We start from the raw sequence: 26,404 nt of genomic DNA on the forward strand, positions 1-26,404 counted from the left end.
GTTTCTCTGCGATCCCATCGATACTGAGGCACAACTAAATTGTAAAAAGATATGCTGGGATTCCCAGACTAATTTCTGATCGAACAGTATTGTTTTACATCAAAGTCAGTCATTTATTTTCCTACCATTTTCCAGCCATATAGCTCAAAGACCCCCATCTCACTGGGCTCGAAACCAAGTTGGCGACTACTACTGGCAACTCCGTGATGTCTCCTGGAGTTGCGTGGAAATCGAACATGTTCGATTTCATTGGAGAACTTTTGGCAACTTTTTCAAGCCTCCAAAAGGTCTCAGAGACATTGCAGAGACATCACGGAAGCCAATTCTGTCCACGACAGGGGAGATGCCTCCGCGAGGTCTCTGGGACATCTCCCAGACCTGTTGGAGACCAACAAGCCAACTTGATTTATTTTCAAATGCTTTTAATCATGTAAAGCGCAGTGTGCTACCTTGTCTATGAAATACGATATAGAAATAAAATTGCTTTGCTTTGCTCTACACTGCACAGTGGGTACGGAAAGTATTCCGACTCCCTTAAATTTTTCACACTTTGTTATATTGCAGCCATTTGCTAAAATCAGTTAAGTTCATTTTTTCCCTCATTAATGTACACGCAACACCCCAGTCGTTCCCCAACCTAAAAAGTGCTGTGGCTCAATTTGAAATCCAATCCGTTTTGTGAGCAATGCAACACATCTGCACAAGCAGACGCTCATTAAAACAACACAATTTGATGCTTTATACAAGAAAACAATAATTCATATGAAACAAAATTGAGGTTAGCATGTTGGCAAGACCCTCAACAACCGTTGCTCACCCTGAATGTGAATAAGTAATGAGTAATCTCCATTGAAGTAGATAGGACAAGAACATTGCCCCTCCCCTTACTTTGAACTTAATGGCCTTTTTGTCCTACAGGTGTGGGATCAGTCGTCGGTGTGAGAGGTCGTCGGTGTTCCTTTTGGACAGGCTAATGACTCACACTTGACTGACAGACAGCCATATTGCCTGTAACACAGTCACACATCTTCATTTGACCACAAACCTGAGACATGCTTTTTGGGGGGAGCGTATCCGACAATAAAATCGGTGGCAGGGAACACACGTCCGGCATCTATTTTATAATAGATCACCGGCGTATATGTAAATAATGCTAGGAGTTTTTATAAAGGGAAAAGTCGGCCAGTAAAGCCATGTCTATTTTTTGTAAAACAAGAGTTTCTAAAGATGTTGCAGGGAGACTCACACCATGATTATAACGGAGCTGTATTCATGATGGTGAGGAATAGGTCGAAACATTTTGCACATGAATCAATTGGATTTGAACAAGATGTAAAAACGTATTATTTTTTTGTTTTCCTCCCCCACACTGAACGTGAGGTCCTCTTTCTTGACTGGATCTCCTTTGATACACACTCATTGCATATAGAAGTGCTTCACTGACAACAATGTTGCCTTGTGTTGTTTCTAAAGCTGCCTCATCTTGCTCTCGTTGGTCCACAGCGGCCTCTGTCTGTGCAGTGACATGTAGTAGATGTCAGAGGTGCCGTTTCTTTAGTGCCTGTTTGACCACCTCATCAGTGAGCATGACATACAGTATTTAGAGCAGCTTGATTCTTTCTCCTGGTTATTTTCTGTCAAACTTTCGTTCGATAGCTAGCCGATGTTAGTGCGAACTAAAGATTTTCCTGATTTTTAGATATCTGCACAAGACATTAAAACATGTTTGAAACCTACTTTCTCCCTTGTATCTTTTCAGAGCAGGTCTCTCTCTCTCTCTCTCTCTCTCACACACAATATGGCTGGTTTGTCTAGTTTAATTCTCCTTTAAATCTACAACAATGAAACGCTCTTGAAAAAAAAAAGAAAAACAACTCCAACTGAACAAGGAACACTTTTCATTACAGGTAATGGCAACTACACACTTGTCTAACAGACAGCTTCAAAGTGCTTTTTCAACAGGCGGGAAACAAATGAGGGGGGGAACAAACAAAAGCACAAGTGCAGGCCCTCGTGAGAGACCTGAAATAAAACAGCTTGGCACCCATCTCTACTAGGAAAAATGAGGCACATGCACACATATGCATACAGCCACCAATTCTTGATACATTCTCATGTACACACACAGCTGACAACAGCGTCAGCTTTGTTTTGGTTTTGTGTGGCATTGTCGTGTGGATGTCACGCAAACCAGTGCCTCTTCAAATCATTCACACTGATGTGTCATGAGATGTGTGTGTGTGTGTGTGTGTGTGTGTGTGTGTGTGCGCGTCATTCACGATGTTTACACCCTTCAGTTATAAAGGTGAGCTGTGTCCAATAGCAAAACTTGATGGATGAGTACCGCTGGTCTACTCAGATTGAACCTGATCGGATGTACTTTTAATGCAGTGAACATTCGAATGAATAGAAAAGCGGCCGTCTCCGCTATGAAGGAACACAATCAACTCGGCACTCTTGAACATCAGCTACGTTTACAAACGGCAGAAATATCAAAAGAACGAAAACAAGATTTGTTTTCAATTGATAGTCCTTTGTTTTGTTCATCCTGCATGAAGAAAAGCTGCTGACAGAATAAAATGAGTCAATCATGCAAGGCGCAGTTGAGAAAGGGAACCCTGAAAGCCAGAATCTCTGAGCAACTATACACATGTGTGACAGTGTGCGTTATGAGTGTCTTGTAAGGAGAGGTAGGGGAGTGTTTATAGGTCAAGGGAGAAAGGTGTGTCTGCGTGTAGGGGCTTTGAGTTTGGATCGATGGTGCTTGTTTTGGACCTCTGTTCTGTGTGCGTGCGTGCGTGCGTGCGCATAGACTCGTCACTCCACCACCACACTGATTATCACGTGGCAGCTGAATTGTCGGAATCCAAAACACTCCTTCAATGAAATAAATAAAATCACCTCATTTAAAAAGCAGGGAAAACCCAAATCAAAAACTACAGCATCCAAACAGGATGCCCTGCGCTTCTATAATTTATGTATAAAAAAACAAGACACATCTGTCTTTCACGTGTTGTAAAATATAGGTATATTTCTGCAATCAACATAAAAGCTAAAAAAAAATTTTTTTTTGTTGACTAATTTAGCGAGACACTAGTCTCAATTTCTATACATTTTGTACTTAAATGCTATAGCTGTATCTGAATATATTATTGTATTCTTCTATTTTACAAAATATTGACCGTGTACACGAGGAGGTCATTGAATGGCTGATAGGCAGTGAGGACCATTCTGTGAACTTGGAGTCAAAAATACAAGAATCAAAATGGTGTCTTCAGCTTGTCCATTCCAAGGTGCGTAAACAAGTGCTTTAAAGAGGTGGGATAATGGGAGCGACATCCAACATCAGATCAAAACCGGGCCATCGAAACGCTTTGATTTTGAAATGGCAGTAAAAATGAGAAATGATTCCCTCAACATGTCCTGTGTGTACATCTCGATTCCAAATGGATGACACAACATTTTCAATCTATTTCTAAAGCTCCAATTGTGGACTGTGTGCCACTCAGTGAGAAGCTCTTCTGAAACGTTTCTCATCACATTGTTCCTGCAAGCAAAACGAAAAAGTCCAAGCTGGGCCCAGGAGAGCGGTGTGGTGGTTGGGGTGGGGGGTCATGATTTAAGTGGATTGAAGCCCCTTGAGTAGGGAACATGCAGCAAGACTCCAGTTTCATCCTCCTGCCTCTTGGCCTAAGACACTAGGAAGTCCATTCTCGCTCCACAGTGCACGGCCCTCTCGCAAGCGCCACCGAGTGGCCAATGAGGGACTTCCTTCAATACGCTCCGTATGAGCGTCCAGCAAACGTGCCAGGTAAAGACACATTCTAGTCCACGTCTGCAGTACGAACAGACACACATATAAACACAGTCGATGGGACATCCTGTGGCGTTCGTGTTGTCGTCGTCGTGCCCTCCTTCCAGGCGGCGTCCGTCTCGCCGAGGCTCAGTTGGAGCTGGCCGCGATGGGTTTGTCCAGGGGAGACGGGCCGAGCCGGAGGCTGCCGTAGCAGCTCTTGCACACGCGGGTGGGCTCAAACAGCTGCTGGCTCGGCACCGGGATCTTCTGGTCGCAGCAGCTGGCGCAGAAGACATTACCGCAGTTCCTGTGGGGCGAACACCAAAGGTCACCGCTGGATTCTCTACATACACAAACATTATACGCTTTTCACATCGGACACAAGATTGATCCAGTGTCAGTGTCAGACAAATTATTCTGGAAATGAATTTGTTTTGGTTGACAGCTCTGCAATCCCAATAATAAACACTGTTAAATGAATACCTCTCTTGCAGTGGCAACACAACTTTGCATAAATATGTTTTGCAAAGGAAGAATACATTGGTACCTTGACTTACAAATATTTGCCCTAAGTAAGATAAGAGTTAGTATTGCGAGAATTTTTCACGCCAGTGAAGTTAAAGGGGGGGGAAAAAAAAAAAAAAAAAAAAAAAAAAAAAAAAAAAAAGGACAACCATCAATACACTTTCAGCCTTTTATTGAATGGGACAAATATGAAATGTAAAAAAACTTGCAAAAAGCATGGAGAAGATGCCAACACTCACTAACCTGACTGACTCCTTGCTCCCTAGGCCACACCCCCTAAAGCCGCAACAAGATGCAAATGTCAAACAGTGTGACTTTTGGCTTAATTACACTTTATGAGACCAATTTATTTATTTACACTCCATTATGTTTTTATATTTATTAAAGGTGTAACAATTTGTTTTAGCAACGATTCAACTCGTATCGCGATTCGTTGTTGCCCATTCAATTCAAGGACGATATTGGTTCATTTAGAACGATACGAAACAATTCAGTGGTTGGAAATCGATTCAGTAACCTTTTAGCTAAAAATTCATCCAAGTCTGACTGAAATGAATATCTGCATACTGCAGGTGAAATTTCTTCGATTCTTGTTGTTTCTTGTAAGGGAATCGGCTAAAAACTAATTATGGTCATTAAATAAGAGCTTCAGTGGGTACGGAAAGTATTCAGAACCCCTCAAAATTTTCAGTTATATTGAAGCCATTTGCTAAAATAATTTAAGTCCCCTCCCACCCCCCAATGTGCACACAACACCCCATCTTGACAGAGAGAGAGAAAAAAAACGAATTGTTGAAATTTTTGCAGATTAAAAAATGAAAAACTGAAATATCTCACGGCCATAAGTATTCAGACCCTTTGCTCAGTATTTTAGTAGAAGCACCCTTTTGAGCTCATACAGTTATGAGTCTTTTTGGGAATGCTACAGATGAAGTTTTTCACACCGGGATTTGCGGATCTTCTGCCATTCCTCCTTGCAGATCCTTTCCAGTTCTCTCAGGTTGGATGGTAAACATTGGTGGACAGCCATTTTCTGGTCTCTCCAGAGATGTTCAATTGGGTTTAAGTCAGGGCTCTGGCTGGGCCATTCAAGAACAGTCACGTAGTTGTTCTGAAGCCACTCCTTTGTTATTTTATCTGTGTGCTTAGGGTCATTGTCTTGTTAGAAGGTGAACTTTCGGTCCAGTCTGAGGTCCTGAGCACTCTGGAGAAGGTTTTTGTCCAGGATATCCCTGTACTTGGCAGCATTCATCTTTCCTTTGATTGTAACCAGTCATCCTGTCTCTGCAGCTGAAAAACATCCACACAGCATGATGCTGCCACCACCATGCTTCACTGTTGGGACTGTACATTTACCTCTCTCACAAAAGGCTCTTCTCCCCCGATTGCTCAGTTTGGCCAGACGGCCAGCTCTCGGAAGGGTACTGGTTGTCCCAAACGTCTTCCATTTATGGATTATGGAGGCCACTGTGCTCTTAGGAACCTTAACTGCAGCAGAAATGTATTCGTAACCTTGGCCAGATCTGTGCCTTGCCACAATTCTGTCTCTGAGCTCTTCAGGAAGTTCCTTTGACCTGATGATTCTCATTTGCTCTTACATGCACTGTGAGCTGTAAGGTCTTATATAGACAGGTGTGTGGCTTTCCTAATCAAGTCCAATCAGTATAATCAAACACAGCTGGACTCCAATGAAGGTGTAGAAACATCTCAAGGATGATCAGAAGAAATGGACAGCATCAGAGTTAAATATATGAGTGTCGCATCAAAGGGTCTGAATTCTTATGGCTGTGTGTTATTTCAGTTTTTCTTTTTTAATAAATCTGCAGTAATTTCAACAAGTCTGTGTGTACATTAATGAGGAAAAAATGAACATAGATGATTTTAGCAAATGGCTGCAATATAACAAAGAGTAAAAATGTTCAGGGGTTCCTGAATACTTTCCGTAACCACTGTATGTATGTGATTTCTAATGAGTCGATTGAACAAAACTCGATTGACTGAGTGGTTGTATTGTTTTTCAATAAAATGAGGGAAAACAATGTTATATTATTTCAGCTATGATTTTATTCTTGGCCCATTTTTTCCCCACTAGAAAAGCGATGTTTAATTGGAGTTAGAATTATGAAGGGGGTCCTTGGAAAAATGTCACCATTGTAAGTTCCAAGCTGGAACCAAACTTTGAGAATCGTTGTTCAAAACAGTTAAATAGTAATGTCTAAAGCGAAGCACTGTGAGATTTTCATGAGAAAACTCTTCGGAATAGTGTGAATAAATGAACAAACCCGCCCTTTGGAGCACAAACGTGAGCCTAAAACAGCGTCCAGTAGTTGACATCGTCGCTTGTTCTCCTTTTGTTGGCCCAAGTTTCCAAGTTTGCTATTGTTCTTAGTGGCTAACAAGCTAAGCTAAACTAAGCTAAGCAGCGTGAAAGGCTTTTAAGGGCACGGCGTTTTGCTGCAAGTCACACACGAGTCCTTAATGGTAATTTCTCACAAGCCTTCATCTCATCGGCCATCCACTAGACAGATGGATGTCTTTTTAAAAAAAAAAAAAAAAAAAAAAAAAAAAGTGCTAAAAAAAATACAACACACATAATGTGGCGTCTCATCCAACCACTAGGGACAGATATGGGGCATAGACAGAGACAACGAAGACTAAACTAGCCTTGACAGTGCTAACTGCTGTGTGCTAACTGAAAAAAAAAAAAAATCAAGTGACGTAAAAGGAATTACAAGAGTTTTTCTTGGAAATACAGCACATACACACCTCCACAGAAAGCCTGCCGTGCTTAAATCCAGTGCGTTATTTCTTAGTATCAATACAGTTCATTGAGTACCTTTTAAAACGATTAAAATCTATTCATTTACATCCGGGAGATGAACACACAGTTTTACACCTCTTACAAATCAAACACTCCATCTGTTGCTCTTTTATGTCCACGGGATTAAGCAAACAAACTATTAATAATAATACATTTTGCTTGGTATCCTGATAAGAGGCGTGCCAAGAATGTATTTTTTCACCCAAAACTCTGTCTAATTGTTGTGTGCATCTTTCTCTACTGCCTGACTGGCAGATGTGGTGTTGAAAAGATTGGAATTTGGACAATAAATCTAACTGATGGTGGGTGTTCCCCCCCCCTTCAATTTCTCAGAGAATGATGACAAAAATTACACATACACAGGAGGTGGGTATCTATCAGTGTGCTGATTTTGATTGGTCTGCCTTGGTTGGTGCTCGACTTAGTGCCATTCTAGCTTTGAGTCCGGCCTTCCAGTGTGGAGTTTGTATGTTGTCCCCATGCTTACATGGATTTTCTGCCACATTCCCCAAAAATATTTCTTGGTTTAATTAAAGACTGTAAATTGTCCACAGGTTTGAATGTGAGTGTGAATGGCAGTGTGCCTATATGTGCCCTGCCATTGGCTGGCGACCAGTTCAGTGTTTCAAATGCCTTTTGCCCAAAGGCAGCTAGCAAAAACTCCACCTCAGCCGCGACCAAAATGAGGATAATTGGTACAGAAAATGGATGGATTGTTTGCTTGCATGTTGTAGTAGACCGTGTTGACCCTCGTGTAGTCTGCATGCAGGTTGTTTCATGTGTTCAGTGACTATAAACACATTCAATATCTCACAAAAGTACACTCTTCACATTTTGAAATGTTTTATTCTCTTTTCATGGGAGAACACTGAGCATCTATGGTACAAATTTGTATAAATCAGCTTGTAAGTGTAAATTTACTGCCCCCTTAAAATAATAATAACCACTCTCTAAACTGCTGTACTGTCCTGTGAATTTATTTTTTTTTATATAAAGTATTCTAAAAAATGTGAGGGGTTTGTTTGTCAATTTTGTGAGATACTGTATGACTCACTTTACATGTACCTGTAAATACATTTATAAAATAAATAAATCCTATGCAGCCATTAAGTCCGAATTGGGCACTTAGACCTGCATTTTATTGTACCCTGCAGATACTCAAGACACACTGTACCAGATGTAAGAAAGCAGCCCTCGATCATAACAAGAGCCTCCACATCAACTCTATGTTCACAGAAGCAAAAATAAAGCACACCAAATAGGGAACTGTCCTCACAGTGAAACATGGAGGAGGCTCTGTTATGGTCTGCCGCATCTGGCACAGGGTGTCTTGAATCTGTGCAGGGTACAATGAAATCTCAAGACTATCGAGGTATTCTACAGAAAGAGGTGATGCCCAGTGTCAGAAAGCTTGGTCTCAGTCGCAGGTCATGGGTCTTGCAAAAGGATAAGGACTCAAAACACACAGCTAAAAAAGCCCAACAATGGCAAAGATTAAAACATGGGATTCTTTTGAAGTGGCCTTCTATGAGCCCTGATCTAAATCCCAGTGAAGGTCTGCGGATGGAGCAGAAATATGCCGCATGGAGAAAGCACTCTTCAAACTTGAGACAACTAGAGCAGTCTGTGTATGAAGAGTGGGACAAAATACCTGCTGAGACGTGCATAAGTCTCATTGAAAGAAAAAATCTTTTAATTGGAGGGACTGTCTCAAATTGTTGTGCAAAAACATTTTAAGGGTAACATGATTTTTGCCGAGGCCTGTTTAATGAGTTTGTTTTTTAAAATAACCGTTGAACCAAAATTCAAAAGCAATGTCAGATTATCTTTGGTTAACTTTCCATTCAATTTGTATGTATTATTACTTTTGTCAGATTAAAGTTATTTCTGTGACCAATGTGCAAACGGTTTGGTGTTCAAAGACTAGCATTCAATCGACAAACTGCCTTCTCTAGGTCACACACACATTTAATCTGTTCTGCTCTAAACTAGAAAAATGTTGATTTCGATGCAAGGGGACCTTTAAAATTATCTTCTGAAAAATCATCCTCTACAGTCTCGGCATTATCAAATAGTGTGTCAATCATTTGCTCACGCGCCCCGCCGCACATGCAGCTTTGCGGTCACAGATCGCAGCCTCTCAATGGGAGACTCATGTTTCTCGGAAAGGTTATTTAACTCCAGTTAACAACAAAAGTTTTTTTTTTTTTTTTTTTTTTTTTTTTTTTAAAGAGAAAAATCAAGGGTAAATATATACAAACCCAAATTCCAATGAAGTTGAGATGTGTAAAACAAAAACAATACAATTATTTGAAAATCCTTTTCAAACTATATTCAATTGAATACGCTACAAAGACAAAAATATTCAATGTTCAAACTGACAAACTTGTTTTTTTGCAAACAGTCGCTCATTTTGAATTTGATGCATGTTTGAAAAAAGCTGGGACGGGCATGTTTACCACTGTGTTACATCACCTTTCCTTGTACAAAACTCAATAAGCCTTTGGGTAATGATGACATAATTGTTGACGCTTTGTATGTGGAATTCTTTCCCATTCTTGCTTGATGTACAACTTCAGTTGCTCAACAGTCCAGTATCTCTGTTGTCGTATTTTGCGCTTCATAATGTGGCACACATTTTCAATGGGAGACAGGTCTGGACTGCTGGCAGGCCAGTCTAGTACTTGCTCTCTTTAATTATGAAGAAACGCTGTTGTAATGTGCATAATGTGGCTTGGGATTGTCTTGTTGAAATAAGAAGGGAGGTCCCTGAAAAAGAGCATTGTTGCTCCAAAACCTGCATGTACCTTTCACAATTGATGGTGCCTTTACAGATGTGCAAGTTATCCATGCCGTGGGCACGAACACACGCCCATAGCGTCACAGATCCTGCCTTTTGAACTTGAAATCAATCCAGATGGTCCGAAGGACACAACGTCCATTATTTCCAAAAACAATTTGAAATGTGCCAGCACATGACTGGTTAAGACATCTGCATCACAGTTTTGAGGACCGGGGTTCAAATCCTAGCCCCGCCTGTGTTCTCCCCGTGCCTGTGTGGGTTGTCTCCAGGTACTTCGGTTTCCTCCCACATCCCAAAAACATGTATGGTAGGTTGATTGAAGACTATTAATTGACCGTAGGTGCGAATGGCTGTTTCTGTGTGCCCTGCGATTGACTGGCGACCAGTTCAAGGTGTACACCGCCTCTCGCCCGAAGATAGGTGGGATAGGCTCCAGCACGCCCATGACCCGAGTGAGGATAAGCAGTGCAGAAAATGAATGGACGGTGAAATGTGGACTCGTCAGACCACAGCACACTTTTTTTACTTGGCGTCAGTCCATCGCAGATGAGCTCAGGCTCAGAGAAGCCGGCGGTGTTTCTAGGTGTTGTTGATATATGGCTTTTGCTTTGCCTGGTAGAATTTTAACTTGCATTTGTAGATGTAGTGATGAACTTTGTTAACCGACAATGGTTTTCTGAAGTGTTCCTGAGTCCATGTGGCAATATCCTTTATGCAAGGATGCTGGTATTTAATCCAGTCCTGCCTGAGGGCTCGAAGATCACTGGCATTCAATGTTAGTTTTCAGCCTTGCCACTAATCTTCAGAGATTTCTCCAGATTCTCAGAATCTTTTGATGACATTATGGACCGTAGATGATGAAATGCCTGAATTCCTTGCAGTTGTACGTTGAGAAGCGTTCTTAAAATGTTGGGACTATTTGCTTCTGCAGCTGATCACACAAAAGGGATGGAACTGGCCCCATCCTTGTGAACAACTGAGCCTTTGGGGGATGTTCCTTTTATACCCAATCATGACACTCACTTGTTTCCAAATCACCTGTGGAAAGTTGCAAACGGGTGTTTTTTGATCATTCCTCAACTTTTCCAGTTTTTTGTTGCCCCTGTCCCAGTATTTTTGTGACATGTTGTCGGCATCTGATTCAAAATGAGAATATTTGAAAAAAACAACAACAAAACAATGTTCATCAGTTTAAACATTAAATATCTTGTCTTTATAGTGTATTCAATTGAACATAGGTCAAAAGTGATTTGCACACAACATCCAGACTTCATTGGAATTGGGGTTTGTTTAACGGTAGTGTCCTATAAAGTGGACGGCTGCATGGCTGTCATTTGAAAACCACTGGCACCACCGCCGACATCACCGTTGTTACCAGTTAATATGATTAGTATTTCTCTTATATTTTTAATTGATTGGTTTTCCAAAAAATACAACATCAAACCTGTAATATATTATGTTTAGAAACACTCCATGAATAAATTATGCTAGCAATGTCGAACCCTTGGTGTGCTATGCACGCTGGGTGCGTTTCTTTGGCCAGAGATGTGAGGGGGCTGGGGCAAGAATTAAAGTGAGGCGACATTCAAATACTTGTAGCAGTTTGAAAACTGCATATTCTCCCTTTAACACTCAGTGGTACCATTGTGTATACTACTGTATAGGAGCTAGTAAAACGCACATCGGCACAGTGTTTAACATGCTGGGGTCTAGATGGAAGGCCACACACACACACACTGGGCCTTGTGACTGCTCCGCTCACCCTCAGCTTGACATAAAATATTCTATTTCTCTCGTGATCAGGTTACAGCACTCCGCTGTTGCCGGCTGAATGGTGAGAAGGAAGGTGGGGCAGTATGCTGCCAGGCTGTTAGCAATGAGGGCAGTGGATGTGATGGCAGCCCTCAGCCAATCACAGCTCACAGACAGCATGACTGCTCACGCTCACAGACAATGAATGAAAAGACATTTCCCGAGTAGCACTCACACACAAGTCAATTTTATAAATTAAGAGGGATTTTTCTTAGGGACTGCACACAAGGACAGACAGAACAAAAGAGCAAACAGATGCAGTGAGGGGTGAAGGGAGCAGGGTAAGGGATGGATTACAGTGAACCCCGCGATAATGACACATTTTTAAGTGACTGTTTTTTTGTGTGTCTTAACATTACAGGGAAATCTGAATTTAGAGTTGCGTGCCTTTAGTGTAATGCTGTGCCACAACATGTTGGCCAGCTCTGAGCTCTAGAGACAGATTTAGTTAAGAGAAGAACTAGAGAAGGTCCTCAACTAAGCTGCAGTCGTTCTCACAATGGAGAGAAAATATGTCTGTGAGTAATGTTGTACTGAACTGTATAATTTGGTTGGTCCATGTGTGTTAAGGTAGCATTTTTTTGAAGGTTTTTAATTTGTTAATTTATAGTTTAGGTGATCATTTTGTTATTTAAAATATCCATCTATCCATTTTGAATACCGCTTGTCGTCACTAGGATCGCTTGCATGCTGGAGCCTATCCCAGCTGACTCTAGGCAAGAGGCGGGGAACACCCTGAACTAGTCCAAGCCAAACGCAGTGCATGTATAAACAAACAACCATCTGCACTCACATTCACACTTATGTGCAATTTAGTCTTCAATTAACCTACTATTAATGTTTTTTGGGAATGTGGGAGGACACCGGAGTACCCGGAGAAAACCCACGCAGGCACGGGGAAAAATGCAAACTCCACACAGGCGGTGCTGGATTTGAGTCCAGGTCCTCAGAACTGTGAGGCAAACGTGATAAGTTTCCTTTGTCTTACGAGCCAATTTTACAATAAACTTCAACTGGAAGTGACAAACAGCTTGAAGCTCTTTTTTGGAGAACTGTGTGAGCGAGAGAATGAGAACTAAGGCATACCCTCGAAAGTACTACTCTTATTACTGTAATTTCTCATGCATAATGCACATCCCCCCCCAAAAAAAAAAATTGTCAAAAGTCAACTATACATAGGTATATGAGCAAATGAAAAAGAATCACATTTTATAAATGTATGCCGCCAACTAGATTATGAAAAAGCTGTACACTTTCATTCCAATACACCACCGCCCCCTAGAGGTTATGAAAAAGTTGTACACTTTCATTTTAGTATGCGACCGCCTCCTAGATGTTATGAAAAAGGTGTACCCTACACTTTCATTCCAATATGACAGGGGTACATATGACTGCATATATGTACAATTGTGTTCTAAGTTTACAGAATGTGAAATCTTTATTTATTTATTTATTTTTTAAAATACAACTGATGACTGAACAACAACCATCATTAATTTCTTTATGGTTATGTTTTGTTTAATGATAATGCTTTTTTGAAATGCTTGATAGTTTAATTTGGATCCCATTAAAATAAAATGTGTTTCGCCCGGCCCTTCATGTTTTCTTTCAAGAATTGTACACATCTTACAAATTCTGCCTGGGTAATCAAACATATGAGCACAATTGTGTGTTTTCGCATTTACTAAATAAAAGTAGGGCTGTGAATTTCAAAATACGAGCAAGTAAATAAAAATAAACTATTATAAAATAATTTGTAAAGTGCTTTGGGCACTGTGATAGTGTAGATAAAGCACTATATAAGTGCAGTCCATTTACCATTTAAAGTGCTTAGCTTCAGAATAATTATTTGAAAAAACTAACAAGATACAAATAATACTTCATGTTTTCATCATATGGGTAGAAGCAAAATTATACATAGGTTGAAGGGTTTTCCAGAATTTTTAGGTCAACTATGGAGGTGGGCGTTATACATGAGTACACATTATAGATGAGAAATTACGGTATATTATTACTAAGACTATTATTGACCACTTTTTAAATGTGTTAAGAACGTGTTTGAAGGGGTAAAACAAAACTTTTTTTTGGGTATGGTCTCTATATTGCGGGTGGGTCTGGACTGTATCCTTGCAATAAATGGGGGTTCACTGTAGAATGGAAGGTGCAGCAATGCCAGGTTAGGGTGTGGTGGGGGTTTGGGTGGGCAAGTGGTGCAGGCGGGGGTGGGACAGAGGTGCCGGATCTCACCAGACCTCCTGGACAGGCTCCCTGCCACTGTAGAGGAGAGGGGCAGACAATAGAGAACAGCTGCCTGAACAGGGAGGACAACATGACACACTACAAGTACAACTTGACTCACATATCAATTGCCTGTCACAGACATTCAAAGACAATATGGAAAGTTTTGGAACATAAAATTATTTTGAACTGGTGTCACAACAGTGTGTATATTTTACACTTTGACCAGAGCTCTTTACATGGTCTTACTGCTGACTAAAAGCTCAATTCAACCTATCTGCAGCTGACTGAGTGCAGTGAAGAGGACACAACTGTGAAAGAGGGGGAGGTCACCATTGAAGGACCATCACACTGAAACTGATGCTCACCCTCCAACCAACCACCAAAAATAATGTATTACCTTATTCTTTCTCAAGGTCACACAGCATTTCTCACAGGAAGATGACCATTCAAATGTGAGCATTTAAAGCCACACTTTTGTTGCTAAGGACCGAGCTGATTGAGCAGTTTTCAATAATTGTGTTGGTCGGTTGATTTCACGATGTGGTACGAACCACAAGGCACTTTTTTATTAAACCCTTTAAAGTACAAATTATTACCAAAAATAATTTATTGTAAAAATTGGGGGGCAAGACTCAGATAGAAAATCTCTGAATAAATAAGACTTTTTTTATATATATAACGTCTAATGGAATTTAATTAAATGTGAAATATATTTTATTTTTAAAAATCCAAAATAAAAACATACCAAAATGTTTTGGGATTTTTTTTTCCCCTCCCCAAAACAGGACTAATCTGTTGTTTTTATGCATTCATGTTGAAGAGCTCGCTGACCGGCCAGTTGGTCGGTCAGGCAGGCGGGCGGGCGCAGAGCCCTCCTCGGTTCCATGCCTTCACCCATCCGCCTACCTACCCCACCACCACCGCTGAGGGGCGGGACGGTTATCACATCTGCCTCACAGTTCTGAGGAACCGGGTTCAAATCCCGACCCCGCCTGTGTGGAGTTTGCATGTTCTACCCGTTTTCTCCGGGTACTCCGGTTTCGTCCCACATACAAAAAAACATGCATGATAGGTTAATTGAAGACTCTAAATTTGCCTGTAGGTGTGAATGTGAATGGTTGTTTGTTTATATGTGCCGTGCGATTGGCTGGCGACCAGTTCAGGGTGTACCCCGGCTCTCGCCCGAAGATAGCTGGGATAGGCTCCAGCACGCCCGCGACCCTAGTGAGGATAAGCGGCACAGAAAATGGATGGATGTTCAAGAGCACCACCTACCTATTTCCACATAAACAAAAATTATTTTTGAATGCCTAGTTTCACAAATATAGCAAGAGTTTGCTGTAGGGTATTGTGACAATATTAAATAGTGCCATAACAATAACTTGCAGAGTCCGAAATCGCACTGCCAAATGTGACGTAAAATGAGGTCTTGGCGATTCATTCCTCAATTTGCATTTCTACAATATGTGATAGGTTTTTAAAGTTTACAGTAACGAAAACCTTTTTCTGAGCACGCACCAACTCTCAAAACAAAGATTGAACCGTTTACATCTTGTAACTCGAAAAAAGCGTGGATTGATAACAGAAATGAAAACTGCGAAAAGGCAGAGGTAAAAAGAAAGGCAATCGCTGATTGGTGCAGAGCTGTCAAATGTTACTGAACGCTGACTCGTTACAGCCGTAACACCAAGTATGAATTTCTTAAATGCGATAAATGAAAAAAATACTATATTGTAAAAACAAACAAACGCCACATCGACAGTGAACAGTACCACCACCAGTGAATGCTTGGTACATGCTATTTTATTTACACCCCCCGGGTACCGAGCCTCGGAGGTGAGAGCTCTCTTTACGTCCTGTGTCAACGCATTATAAGTCACTAATCATCGCCTCCATGGCACAGCGTCGTTATCACCAAGGAGGACGAGAGGGAAGAACATTAATTAGCATAGTAGCAAACAGTCCTTTTGCCCAACATCCATCTCCCTCGCTTCCCATATGCGCGTCCTGGTACCGTCACAGAATCAATCGGAAACCACATACTAGGGCTGCAAGATATTGGGGGAAAAAAATTATATTGCGATTTGTTTTAAAACTGTGATTTATATCGCGATGTGAAATGATACAGAAACAGTGTTGGGAAAGTTCATTTTCTACTAGTTCAAAGTTCAGTTCATCGTTCCAAAAATGAACTGGCTAAGTTCATAATTAAAAATGTATCAAAAGTTCACCAGTCCAAAAACGAAATAGTTCATAGTTCTTTTGTTTATTATTCATTTATTTTACATATGTCGCTGACGGACTATTACCCTCACAACACTGGCATTTAATTTCCCCATTGGTCCATCCATTCAGTCCACACTAGTAGCCAGCTGCAGCTTTCACCCTACAAACTCAAAAACATGAGGAAAAACTTGCGTGAATGGTTTTATTTATTTTAAATGGGGAATTAAAAACAAAAACAGCACTTTTGTCCTTAATGTGTCAACAAAAACACGCAACACAGTATGACAGGAACAATGGAGAAAGGACATTGATAACTTTGTATTCCTCGCAGCTCTGGCTGACTATATTAAAATAATTTATCTACTCCTATATTACAAAACAAATTCCATATCACAGTGTTTCAACTAAACCATTCTGACACAAATAATAATTTACCTAGTAATCAATATTTACAATTATGTACTGGATTACAAAAGAACACATTCAATCTCATTTACGCAGTGGCCGTGAACACACCTCTTGCACTCACGAAGTAGCCGCGTGCCTCTCGTACTCACACAGTAGCCGCGTGCCTGCCTAGTTTCATTCTGAAGAGCGAAGTAGGAAATGCAGCAGGTGCACATTCTTTCAATTAGCATGTCTAACCTTGTCCCTCTGATGGTCACTTCAATTATTTACAGTCGATTCACTGTCTATTCCAAAACACCAACATCGCAGCAGACCCTGCAATGTGACTATTGCGCACACGTACATTGCGATGACGATGCTCAAACAAAATATCATGCAGCCCTACCACAGACTCATGAACGATATGCAGGGTTGCTACAATAGGATTTCTACTTTCCCACAAGGCAAAAATAATCTCTCTATACATAACATTAGTTCTTCAAAAGGTCAAACTGTGCCTTTAAATGGAGTAAAGTGTTTTAAAATTTAGTGGAGAAAAGCATAACATTAGACAGTGATTTAGTACTTAGCGGAACTTTTAGTCAAATGATTTCTGAGCCGCTTATCCTCACTAGGGTTGCGGGCGTGCTGGAGCCTGTCCTAAACAGAATTTTGAAAAATTGCTACACAATCTCAGCATTTATGAATAAATAAACACTATACAAAAATGTTTTTATATTTCGGACCCTGATTTGTCAACCCCTTGTAGGATTCGCAATAGCTTATTTAGCTATAAACCAACACTGGATGTGAACGAAGTGACGTTCGCCTTGGTTGGCTAAGTTAGTGTGTCAATAACCATTTGCCTGAAGCTTTGAAATAATTATGAATTTTATTGTGAAAAAAAATGTTCTGAGACCAAAACATCTAAAATTACAATCAACTGAAGAGTGCACCCTTTTTAAAATATGCATCCCTTGTTTCTACCCAAGCAATTAATTGTAGTTATTGACTCAATGTATAAGAACATCATCTTTTTTATTGAGTTGTGGAAAAGTTGCTGAGGCATCACAGTCACAAAAACACACACACAAACACAATAATCATCTGCGATGGGACGCTAATGGCGGAAAAAAGGAGAACAAAGTTTGAAGCAGCTTTAGCCTTCTCTGTGTTTACCTGCAGTGATGCTTCCTGGTGGCGAGCCAGAACTTGCTCTCACAGCCGTAACACTGGGCGGCCAGATGATCAGGGTACCAGCGGGTGACCTAAAAAGAGGCACACCAAATTTTATTGACATTTTGTTGTCTTTTAACACCTGTTCTGTGAAGCAATTTTGTTGTTGTTTTTTAAGTAGGAATGGTGCTATATAAGTAAAAGTTTGGTTGAATCGCCAGGTGGGCAGGTGTGAGTCGCAAACTAATTTGTTCAAGATTGTCCAATATAGTCACAGTCGGCCACGCTGCTCAGTGTGCGGCTGACCTTAAAGTAGCAGTTGTTTCAAGGTTTATAATTACATCGGCCACCAGTGGTTAAGATAATAAAAACGGCTACAAAACACTTAGTTTTTTAACACGAAGAAGACCGTCAAACTAAGCTGGAGTATAATTACTTGTTTTTTGAGGAATATATGCCAGTGAGTATTGTTGTATGCTCTATCTGCGTGTGTTGCTAGTTTGTAATCAAGTACATGTCCAACTGGTCTCTGGGTGGCAAATTTTCACCTATCATGGGTGGGTCTCGAAAGAATCCCCCGCGACAAAGGGACTTACTGTAGTTGAAGCACTGGCACTGTGTGACGCGACTGAATAGTTCAGTCGTATTTGCTCGAGCCGCTCGGTGGTTGGCTTTAGGAACAGCATGCAAACATTGATTTAAAAACCAAGTCAGCAGTTGGAATGGACTCGACAGGCTATGCTAGACTAGCCAATAAACACAGTGGTGAGGCCCACCTCCGTGTCCTGCTTGTCCACCTGCTCCCAGCTGGTTTCGGAGAACAGCTCTGTGCTGCAGCGTGACAGACAGTTGGGGTCCACGTTGTATTCCGAGTTGGGCATCAAGGTCTGTGAGAAAGAGAATTTAGTCCATTTTAATTGGTCAGGTGATCACACCACTTGATGGGGGAAGCACTGGCTTCTTACCACTTCATCTCCCCAGTTTCCATTAACCCGATGGGAGCCAGCGTGCTGCTGATTTTCCAGGCGACTCCACAGTTCCTGTACCTGTTTCTTCAGGGTCTCCACCTCCATTTGGTGGCCAGCTTCAATCTGCCTCAGCCTTTGCTGGATGGCATCTGTGTGCAGCATCAACCCATCGTCATCCAGGTGGCTGCGCGACGGCTGCTCTGGGCTGACAGTAGCCCGGTTCAGTTGGGCGTGGCACCAACGTTGATGTGAACAGCTACCTCGGTGGTGGAGGATCAAGGAGTTGCAGCTTGCTAGGGAAACCTGACGGCTCAGCGGGGCCCGCTCGCCATTTGCTTTTACCCAATGAGGTCCTCCGCAGGGTTCCCCATCGGAACTGTCACTGTTACACAGTCTGTCGCGAGTGAGGTCACCACTTGCATACTGAAAGGCACTGACAGAGGGTCGCTTGCTGCCCCCGTTGAAAGTTCTAATAAAGCTGTGCTCGTCACTCTCCAGCACTTTGTCCTTCCTCAAGGAAGGTGGGTGGCCCTCGCCATTGTTGCAGGCCTGATGGATCTGACAGACAGGATGCTGTGCGGGGAGTTCAAACCTGCAGCAAACGTCCTCTGTCAAAGTCTCTGTGGAGCTTTCCATCATGGAGACCCTCTTTTCTGTCTGTTCCCCTGACTCTGACAAACCTCTGTCAGGGTCAGATGCAGAGCAGGTTTCCTCATCTGCATCAGTTTCCTCAGGGGACCGGTGAGCAAAGCCGTTTGTACAGAGTTCTTGGAGCTGCAGGCAGCTCTGGCTCGTCTGAACTTGACTCAAAGTTTTCATGAGCATGTGCCACCTGTTCAGAACAGTTCTCTAGAACCTGCTTCTTCACATGCTCGGGTGTTTGGGCTTCCTTATCTCTCAGGTGTTCTAAGTCTTCTACAGTCTGTGCAAGCATAGCAGGAACATCACTATGCTCTTCAGCATCCACAAAACCATTTTCCGAATGGCGACCTTTTGCAAGCATTTCTTGTATCTCTCTCTTGTTGACAGACTGATCATCATCGTCATAATCATCATCAGTTCTGGGGACCTCCTCCTCCTCTGCAGCAGCTGTGTTAATGACGTGGCTGACCGCAGCATTTCTAACTCTCTGAGCATCTGCTGCCATGTCCTCCTTGGTAGCTTCTTGAAGAATGTTCTCCATCTGGCCCTCGGCCACACCCACTGCCACAGAAAGTTCCGCCTCCTCGGCTTCCTCTCGAGTTGTCGTAAAGTGCGTGGAGGTTACCTCTGCCAACTCAGAGTGTGAGTTGGGGTGCGGGCTGTCATCCAGCTCAGAGTCCCCTCTATTCGGGTAAAGGACCAATCCATTACACTGCACCTCGTGATCCTGGTCCCCTCCTTCATCTAGCCCGACTGCCATGTTGAGGTCCAGAGAACGCCGGTGGTCCTGCCACTTCTCATTGAGGCTTGGGTCACTGGAGCGGCGGTTAGGAGCCAGTGAGCTTCCCAGCTCACAAGCACTGGGCAAATTATCAAATGAGCGAGTCTTTGTACATCTAAAAAGAAAATATGCAAAGAAAAGCCTTTTTAACAGAACAGTACTTTGATTCCTAATTAAACTTTCTTTTTAATCCATATAAATGCACCAAGAAACCCAATTCTATTAGTATTGAGCCACCAACAAACCAAAAACATGAAGTTAAAAAAGGCCATAAAACAAAATTGATTGTGGGTTTAAATTATTAAAAGGCCCAGTTAGAAAGTCAAGCCTTCAAGCCTTTTTGGATCCTTTCACTGACTGAAACCTCAGCATATGTGGTAAAGCATTCCATAGCTTCGGAGCAGCTATTTGGGAAGTTATTTTGGCGGGTGCACAAGAGACTTAGACCATAAAACCAGTGACTCCAACCACTGTGCTGTAGCACATTATTATGCTGTGATAAATCTTCAGGTGCGGGGTGGGAGATAATCCAATTTCCCTTAATTTATCTGAAAATGACCATTTATTCATCTTTGTTCATCTATCATAAGTAAATGCTCTTCCACTAGATAGCAGAAGGTCCAATTATCTACCAGTTTCCTTTCATAAAACAACAAACAAGTCATAAGTCTTCCTACAGGTATATCAGCTTTCTAACTCATCGTCCTTTATTTGACTTTTATTCACGTAGAACACTTTGTTTCAGCTGTGGTTGTTTTTTTAAGTGCTCTATAAATAAAGGTGAGTAGCCAATGCGGGAGGAGACAGAGGCATGAATGAGCAACTCACTACTTCGTGGGGGGAGACTACTGATTTGAGTTTATTGAGGTTGTGTAGGTAGAAAAAAGATGTTTGACACGAGTGTCAAGGGAGAGAGATAGGTCAACGTCAGAGTTGATTTAAAATATGTTGATACTGTCCAGTCCCTGGCTGCACTGACAGTCTAGGAGCTAGGACAACTTATGGCTACCTTGTGCAACTTGTATGAAACGTGTAGTTGCATGTCATCTACATTTTGGTGATATGGTATTTTGAAGTTACTAATGATCTGGCTCAATGCCAAAATAAAGAGAGAATAGGAGGGCACCCATAATTGAACCCTGTGGGACACGACACAGCAAAGGAGAGGAACTGAAGAAAGCTTCGCTAAATAAGACTGAAGGTTCCACCAAACTATGAAACAAACCAGTAGCATTGGGTTCCCCTTTGGCAATCATTAAAGGATTGTCATACCATTAGTATTAGCGCATCAATAACAGGCAGGGCCAATAAGATTATTACAATGTGGACAAGACAAAATTAATAAATGAAAAGCAATCGGTGGGAGAGAAAAAAAATATTTTTTTAAATAATCGCCAAAGTAGCACATATTAGATGAAAAATAAGTCTCCAGTGGAGCTTCATACTAGTAACATATACTTAGTATAACAATCTAAAAATGTAATCCAATATTTTGGTCCAAAGGTTAGAAGAGGTAGAAGTTAATAGTATTATAGATGGAACAACTCCCTGTTGTCCGTTCCTGATGGCATTACAGCTGATACAAAATAAGCACAGTGTATGACTGCGAGGGCACAAGGAGAGCAAAGTGTGCTAGAAGAAGAATCTCCTTTGGGAACCCTCAACTGGAGTTTGTCTTCTAAGTGGGGGTTCTGTGCCAGAGCACTAGGCTCACCTGCTCAGAGGCGCCTCCTCGGGGTTGCTGCCAGGCAAAGGATATGGAGCACAGGAATCATCAGTAGGGGTTGTGGGGGAGGAGCTAGGCAGGTAGACTGCGGTCCACAGCATCAGATTGCGCACGTGACACACTGGATGGAGAACCTGCAGTAATCGATGAATAGTTAAATCAAGGTGGAAATACAAAAGTCAATTACAAAATGCTAAAATGTGAATGTGGAGCAGCTGCAATTTAAATCAGAATTTGTTAATGTAATATTTGCATTATTGGGTTCATTGTAAGACTGGACAATTAATTGATCTTACATTAATTTGAGTTTGTCAGGACATTTTTTTAATATTTTGTTTAGACTTCCGTAGTTCAAAGCACGTCATCCGCTGACACGCACTGCTTTACAAAAGCAGAGTCAGTGATGCTAACTTAGCAATTTGGTCGCTATATTTAGCAACTTTTCCAACCCTTTCTAGCGACAATTAAAACAAGGACTACCAAGTTTATGCTGCATTCCATGAAAGTGGGAAGTCTGAGCTTTCTGACCTCCGACCAGGAAAAGTGCACTGCAGAACCACTCAAACTGGGAGGTCCAAGGCGCTAAGTCAGAGGCAAGGCAACATTTATTTATATTGTCCATTTCATACACAATGTAACTAAATGTGCTTTACTTGATTAAAAGCATTTAAAAACTAAGAAAAAAAAAAAAGTACGATTAAAGCAGCGTATAGTGCAAGAAATATGTAAAATGGAAATGCTCTAAAAAGCATGACAAAAAAGAAATAAATTATTAACCTGGACTTAAAAACATTTACACTTGGGACTGACGTCATGTCTGTTGGTAACTTATTCGATTTTTGTGCAGCAGAATACCTAAATGCTGCTTTACCATGTTTGCTTTGGACTTGTGCTTTACTATTAGACCTGAGTGTAGGTCTCAGAGCCTTACTGTGTTTATACTCCATGAGCATATCTTTCATGTTTTCAGGACCTCAACCATTTAGTGATTTATAGACCAGCAGCATAACTTTAAAATATATTCTAAAGTTGGCTGGGAGCCAGCGTAGAGACTTTAGAATTGGAGTAATATGCTCTGACGTCTTTGTTCTGGTCAGAACCCGAGCTGAGGCATTCTGAATGAGTTACAGCTGTTTAATGCTCTTTTTGGAGAGTCCAATCAGAAGACCATTACAAGTACTTGAGAAAAAAGCATGGATGCGCTTCTCCTGGTCTGCTCGTCACATGCAAGCCTTCACTCTGGATATGTTCTTCAGATGGTAGAAGGCGGTCTTAGTAGTTGATTTGATGACAGTTGGAAAGTCAGGTCGGTTGGTTTTTAAAGAGAATGACTCCAGGTATTTACTAACAGCAATACTCTTTTTTTCTTATTGCCAAAAACAATTGTCTCAGTTTTGTTGGAGTTTAATTGAAGAAACGTTTGGCTCATACAGTTATCCATCTGTTTTAGACCGTGACACAACACCTCAATTGAATTGTAGTCATCTGGAGACACTTCTAGATATCCCTATGACAGTTAACATTAAAGTTCTGAAGAATTTGACCCAAGGAGAAAAATTATCTACCCCCCGACTTCACAGAGGTGCTTCAATCTGACGTCACTCAACAATGGCAACCTCCACGGAGACACAGACCGTGAATGTGAAAACATAATTTACTAGATTATAAAAATATATATCTATATTTAGTTATTCGACATAACATAATGGAACACTATGTGATTTATACTGAATGCGTGAAGATATGCCGCTCTTCCTGCATTATTTGGTGAAATGTATGAAATGCTTATGATATTCCTTTATTCATAAGAGTAAACCAAAATTATTTCATATAGGCCTGCTGGAAGACTAAATGTGTTTTGAGGAACAAAAAAGTATTGCGGGTCAGCTTTTCCTTTCGGCTTGTCCCTTTAGGGGTCGCCACAGCGTGTCATCCTTTTCCATGTAACCCTATCTCCTGAATCCTCCTCTCTAACACCAACTGCCCTCATGTCTTCCCTCACGACATCCATCAACCTTCTTTTTGGTCTTCTTCTAGCTCTCTTGCCTGGCAGCTCCATCCTCATCATCTTTCTACCAATATACTCACTATTTTTCCTCTGGATGTGTCCAAACCATCGAAGTCTGCTCTCTCTAACTTTGTCTCCAAAACATTGAACCTAGGCTGTCCCTCTGATGAGCTCATTTCTAATTTTATCCAACCTGGTCACTCCGAGAGCGAACCTCAACATCTTCATTACCGCCACCTGCAGCTCTGCTTCCTGTTCTCTCTTCAGTGCCAATGTCTGTAATCCGTACATTATGGCTGTCCTCACCACTGTTTTATAAATTTTGCCCTTCATCCTAGCAGAGACTCTTCTGTCACAGAACACACCTGACACCTTCCTCCCCCCGTTTCAACCTGCTTGGACCCGTTTCTTCACTTCCTGACTACACTCACCATTGCTCTGGACTGTTGACCCCACGTATTTAAAGTACTCCACCCTTGCTATCTCTTCTCCCTGTAGCTTCACTCTTCCCCCACCACCCCTCTCATTCATGCACATATATTCTGTCTTACTTTGGCTAATCTTCATTCCTCTGCTTTCCAGTGTATGCCTCCATCTTTCTAACTGTTCCTCCACCTGCTCCCTGATTTCACTGCAGATCAAAATGTCATCTGCAAACATCATGGTCTTTGGTCATGGTCCACGTCTAACCTCATCTGTCAGCCTGTATCCATCACCACTGCACACAGGAAAGGGCTCAGGGCTGATACTTGATGCAGTCCCACCTCCACCTTAAATTAGTCTGTCACACCTACAGCACCTCACCGCTGTTCTGTTGCCCTCGTACATGTCCTGTATTATTCTAACATACTTCTCTGCCACTCCAGACGTCCGCATGCAGTACCACAGTTCTCTGGGTACTCTGTCATTGGCTTACTCTAGATCGACAAAGACAATGTAGCTTCTTCTGACCTTCTCTGTACTTTTCCATCAACATCCTCAAGGAAAATATTGCATCTGTGGTACTCTTTCTAGGCATGAAACCATACTGTTGCTTGCAAATACTCACTTCTGTCCTGAGTCTAGCCTCCACTACTCTCTCCCATAACTTAATTGTGTGGCTCATCAACTTTATTCCTCTATAGTTCCAACAGCTCTGCACATCACCCTTGTTCTTAAAAATGGGCACCAGCATTTTTCCTCCATTCCTCAGGCATCTTCTCACCCACTAGAATTCTATTGAACAAGCTGGTCAAAAACTCCACAGCCACTCCTAGATGCTTCCATACCTCCACAGGAATGTCATGAGGACCCACTGCCTTTCCATTTTTCATCCTCTTTAATGCCTTTCTAACTTTCCCCTTACTAATCATTGCCACTTCCTGGTCCACCACACTTGCCTCTTCTACTCTCCCTTCTGTCTTATTTTCCTCATTCATCAACTTCTCAAAGTATTCTTTCCATCTATCTAGCACACTACTGGCACCAGTCAATATATTTCCATCTCTATCCTTAGTCACCCTAACCTGCTTCACATCCTTCAAATCTCTATCCCTCTGTGTGGCCAACCTGTACAGATCCTTTTCTCCTTCTTTAGTGTCCAACCTGGCATACATGTCATCAGATGTTTGGCCTTTGCCACCTCTACCTTTGCCCTGTGTCTCATCTCAATGTATTCCCTTCGCCTCTCCTCGGTCCTCTCAGTGTCCCACTTCTTAGCTAACCTTTTTCCATGTATGATTTCCTGTACTGTAAGGTTCCACCACCAAGTCTCCTTCTCTCATTTCCTGACAGAAGATACACTAAGTACTCTCCTGTCTGCCTTTCTGATCACCTTGGCTGTAGTGGTACAGTCTTCTGGAAGCTCCTCCTGTCCACCGAGAGACTGACTCACCTCTTCATGAAAAGCTGCACAACACTTGTCCTGTCACAGCTTCCACCACATGGTTCTCTGCTCTGCCTTTTCTCTGCACAGCCCAAAAGGGTAATGTGGGTCCCCCTTCCCATGGGCTCACCACCTGTTGCAGGGACCATAGGGGTCGGGTGCAGTGTGAGCTGGGCGGTGGCCGAAGTCAGGTACCATGGCGATCAGATTCCCAGCTAGAGAAGCTGGCCCTAGGGATTTGGAAGGTCACCTCTCTGGCAGGGAAGGAGCCAGATCTGGTGTGTGAGTTCGAGAAGTTCCGACTAGATCTAGTTGGGCTCGCCTCCACACACGCCAGCAATGCGATCCAAATGTCGGACTTGTTTCCAGTGAGGGTTGGACTCCACCAAGGCTGCCCTTTGTCACAGATTCTGTTCATTACTTTTATGGACAGAATTTTTAGTCGCGTAAAGGGGTCCGGTTTGGTGGCCTCAGTATTTCATGTCTGCTTTTTGCAGATTATGTGGTACTGTCGGCTTCCTCAAGCCGTGATCTCCAACTCTCACTGGAGCGGTTCGCAGCCGTGTGAAGTGGCTGGGATGAAAATCAACACTTCTAAATGTGAGACCACGGTCCTCAGTCAGAAAAG

At 42.0% G+C, this 26,404-nt stretch overlaps 2 protein-coding genes across 12 annotated transcripts in view; one reads left to right on the forward strand and one right to left on the reverse strand.

The window, feature by feature from the left end:
* The window catches only part of LOC133400345 (citron Rho-interacting kinase), a 50,172-nt gene extending 48,442 nt beyond the window's left edge, over window positions 1–1,730 (forward strand). For all 11 annotated transcript variants that reach the window (XM_061672870.1, XM_061672872.1, XM_061672873.1 and 8 more), the window contains one exon: window positions 919–1,730. In XM_061672870.1, the coding sequence (XP_061528854.1) occupies window positions 919–942 (24 nt within the window). In that variant the 3' untranslated portion in view covers window positions 943–1,730. The remainder of the gene's footprint in view (window positions 1–918) is intronic.
* The window catches only part of mtmr3 (myotubularin related protein 3), a 44,550-nt gene continuing 19,364 nt past the window's right edge, over window positions 1,219–26,404 (reverse strand). The window contains 8 exon segments of the mRNA XM_061672881.1: window positions 1,219–4,103; window positions 4,565–4,597; window positions 14,005–14,031; window positions 17,791–17,879; window positions 18,564–18,674; window positions 18,753–19,514; window positions 19,516–20,293; window positions 21,893–22,038. Coding sequence (XP_061528865.1) covers window positions 3,944–4,103; window positions 4,565–4,597; window positions 14,005–14,031; window positions 17,791–17,879; window positions 18,564–18,674; window positions 18,753–19,514; window positions 19,516–20,293; window positions 21,893–22,038 — 2,106 coding nt within the window. The 3' untranslated portion in view covers window positions 1,219–3,943.

The sequence above is a fragment of the Phycodurus eques genome, chromosome 3 (assembly GCF_024500275.1).
Source record: "Phycodurus eques isolate BA_2022a chromosome 3, UOR_Pequ_1.1, whole genome shotgun sequence".
In the NCBI taxonomy this organism is placed as follows: domain Eukaryota; kingdom Metazoa; phylum Chordata; class Actinopteri; order Syngnathiformes; family Syngnathidae; genus Phycodurus; species Phycodurus eques.